Source organism: Carlito syrichta, unplaced genomic scaffold (assembly GCF_000164805.1).
Source record: "Carlito syrichta isolate Samal-C Ts95f unplaced genomic scaffold, Tarsius_syrichta-2.0.1 Scaffold315303, whole genome shotgun sequence".
NCBI lineage: Eukaryota > Metazoa > Chordata > Mammalia > Primates > Tarsiidae > Carlito > Carlito syrichta.
Window position 1 is genome coordinate 250,351 of NW_007259399.1, and position 3,598 is coordinate 253,948.

At 33.9% G+C, this 3,598-nt stretch overlaps 1 protein-coding gene across 2 annotated transcripts in view; it reads right to left on the minus strand.

The window, feature by feature from the left end:
• The window catches only part of RPS6KA6 (ribosomal protein S6 kinase A6), a 121,547-nt gene extending 119,149 nt beyond the window's left edge, over positions 1-2,398 (minus strand). The window contains exon 1 of one of the 2 annotated variants that reach the window (XM_021706162.1): positions 2,337-2,398. Coding sequence is in view for 1 of the 2 variants with exons in the window: in XM_008072513.2 (XP_008070704.1) it covers positions 2,337-2,381 (45 nt within the window). In the remaining variant the exon portion in view is untranslated. The remainder of the gene's footprint in view (positions 1-2,336) is intronic. The other variant, XM_008072513.2, reaches the window with a different exon arrangement.
• Between the last annotated feature and the right edge of the window lie 1,200 nt (positions 2,399-3,598).

A 3,598-nucleotide genomic window follows, 5' to 3' on the forward strand; every position in this document is an offset into this window, starting at 1 on the left:
ACACAGTGAGACTCCAACTCAAAAAAAAAAAAAAAGGAACACTGTTTAAATAATCTATGCATCATGAAGCAAACTCTACAATACTACATTATTTTAAAACAACAAAAAAAGCCAACCACAAAAACTGCCAGCATCACACTGGAATAAGCAATCACAACCAAAAAAAAAGTCTATGTACAAAAACATTCTAAAAGGGTGCAAATTTATATGGTTAGTGTTGCTTATCACTCACATAAGTATAGCTTTACTAACACAAATTGAGTACTTTAACCATAACACAACAAAAGCACATAAGTTTAAGTCCCGATAACTCAGGCCACAAACCAAATCAAATCCCTGGAAGTGATTCTAGGTTTCGTATTCTCCAAAACCTCAGGCTCCACCTTCTAGCCACTGAAGTTGATTGTATAAGGTAAATCATATTAACATCTAGCACTGTATATTTTGTACTTCCTGACTTATCTTCTACTAGAATTATAAAGATAAATTTTAGACAATCATCCTATGTATATAAGTTTATGTTGATTACACATATACATATATAGACACAAATACACATGTATGTGTACATGTGTATTTTTTCCTTTCCCCTGTGGCATAGGTCATGGTCGTTTGTAGTTACTTGTTAATTTATTAATGCTAAAATATAATAAGGTAGTTTTTTCCACTGCCATTTGTAGTTCCTTATACTCCTTTTTTTAAATTAGTAACATAAATATTATTATGCCTCTTATTCCATGAGTTGTAGATACATTTCACATTGATTTTGATAGTTTACACTTAATTATATTGAAAATTAAAATATATTATTAATATTACATAAATTGCAAAAGCTAAAATAACAACATTGTATCTTCCATCTTGTCAATCAGAACTGACAATGTTGTTACATGGTCACCACCTGCAGAAGTAGTTATATAGAACATTTCAAAGGTGAGTCTTGGATAAACCCAATTTATATACCTCTGCTGATTTCTATCTGAAATAAATCAACTTATAAACAAGTTTCATGGGGGGAAAGACATCAAGGTTGATTTTATCCACAACTAAATAGAAAAAAGATAGTGATCTCCTTATTTTCTACTTCTTTGGGTCTACATAATACAGCTGACCTAACAGGAGGCACACTGTCATAAGTCTTGAGTCTGCTACTTGCTAGTCTTATCACCTAGTATAAATCACAGCCTTTTCCTGTTTCAGGGGACTAATTTGTTATACAGTAAAAGTATTTACACAATATTATCTCTGAGGCTCCTTCAAGCTATAAAGGCATATAACGCTACAAAAATATCTATAGAAACAACAATCATACAATAACATAAATGAAAATGCTTATTTAGTCAGACCCTCCTGAAAGTCTTAAGGACAATTTCTGAAAATCAGATCTTGTATGAGGAGGACCCAAAAAATCCTGGAATTATCATTTGGAGGGCAAACCACTCATAGTATACTCAGAATTTGTTCCTGTAGATCAAACAGTCAACCAAAAGTTGTATCTTGAAGTTCTAAGAAAGTTATTTCATGATTTGTAGAAGAAATGTCCTGAGTTGTGGCAAACAGATGACTGGATCTTTCACCATGATTATGCACCTGTACACACTCACTGAGTGTTCAGATTTTGACCAAAAACAGCATGACCCCTATGTCCCACCCTCCCTATTCACCCAATCTCACCCCAAGGAACTTTTATTTCCCCAGATGACCAAAGCCCTCAAAGGGAAACATTTTGCTAATGTGGAAGAGGTGAAATAAAAAATGCCAAGAGCATTAAAGACATCAAAATTGATGAGTCCAAAAACTCTTTTGAGTAGTGAAAAATGTATTTCGATAGGCGTATTACATCAATTAGAGTACTTTGAAGGTGAGAGAAGTTTAAACATGTAAGAATAAATACACAATTTTTCATAAATAAATTCCATTTTTTTAGCAAGGAATTTAAATCTCTTATTATTTGATTCTTTTTTGCCACAAAGCTATTGCTTCACTGTATAAAAACAGCACAGCAAAAGCATAAGATTAAGCTATTTAAGTAATTCTGTTACTCATATACCAGAAAGTAAAAGCTGCATCCATTACACTTAAAATGGATTAAGTTTATGATATGTAAATTATATTTCAATACGACTATTCATTTAAAAATTCATGCATAAGACTTTCCGATAGGAAAATCTGGTTCTATATCTTTAATTATAGTTAATTTATTAAGTAATTGCATTTGCTTATTACAAACTTACCTGAATAAGTTTCTTTAATTGACAGGAACTTTTTTCCTTTCCCTTTATTGACTTTCCTGATACAATAAAAACAAGGCTTAATAAATTAACATGAATACTTACATGGCAAAAATCTGCTTCTTCCTCTTCCATTGGCTCATCAATCATTTTAAGATCATTTATCTGAAAAATATTTTTTCAAAAATTGAAGTTCAGGAGTATTAAAAGTAACAACTAATACATATATACATAATCCCAGACATTTACCTCTATAACCTAACAAGACTCACATTTACTGAAAAACAAGAGGACAAAGGACACATACAAGGTACTTAGAAAAGGAACACTATTAACATGGCTCCCAAACTGTCCTTGATTTTCAGAACTTTATGTTTTATTTCATATTGTTTAGGGGTTTGCAATGAAAGATGACCATATACTAAGTATATGACCTATGTAATTTCATTAAGATTGTCCCCGACGGGCTCGGTGGCTCAGCCTGCAATCCCGCACTTTGGGCGGCTGAGGTGAGTGGATTGCCTGAGCCCATGGGTTCGAGACCCACCTGAGCAACTTGGCGAGACCTCATCTTTACAATAAAGAAAAAAAAATTAGCCAGGTGTGGTAGCGCACACCTGTAGTTCCAGCTACTTGGAAGACTGAGACGGAAGGATCACCGGAGCCCAGCAAGTTGAGGTTGCAGTGCCCGGGAGCAGACACTGCACTCCAGTCTGGGTGACAGAGTGAGACTCCAACACAAAAAAAAAAAAAAAAAAAGATTGTCCCCAACCAAATATTTATGAGAGGAAAAAAAAAATGCCACAAAAATCTCCCATGGGGATAATATTTTTTTCAAAAATTAGAAAGAGAAGGGTTGTATGTAATTGTACTATATGAATTCTCTTTTCATCCTGTTCAATTAAACTTCATGAGACAATATAAAGAAGAATAAACTACAAGAGAAAGTATAGTGGTCATGGAAACAAAGTTATTTCAACATTCAAATCTGGTAGGTAATAATACTCATCAACTACTACCTCAAGTAACACAAAGCACTTAGATCAAAGATGTACAAGTTATGACCAACAGGCCAAATTTGGCCTGCTGCCTGTGTCTGTATTAAATTTTATAGAAGCACAGTCACATTCACTTGTTTTTCTATTATCCATGGCTAGTTTTCCACTACAATAGCAGAGCTGAGCAGTTGTGACAGAGTCTACGCCTGCAGAGTCTAAAATATTTACTATTTGGCCCTTTACAAAAAAAATGTCTGTCATCTACTGATCTAAAATGTTTGAAAATTAAGCAACAGGAATACGGTCTAGAAAAAAAAAAAAAAAGAGCCGGGCCCGGGGGCCCAGCCTGAAATCCCACGCCTTTGGGAG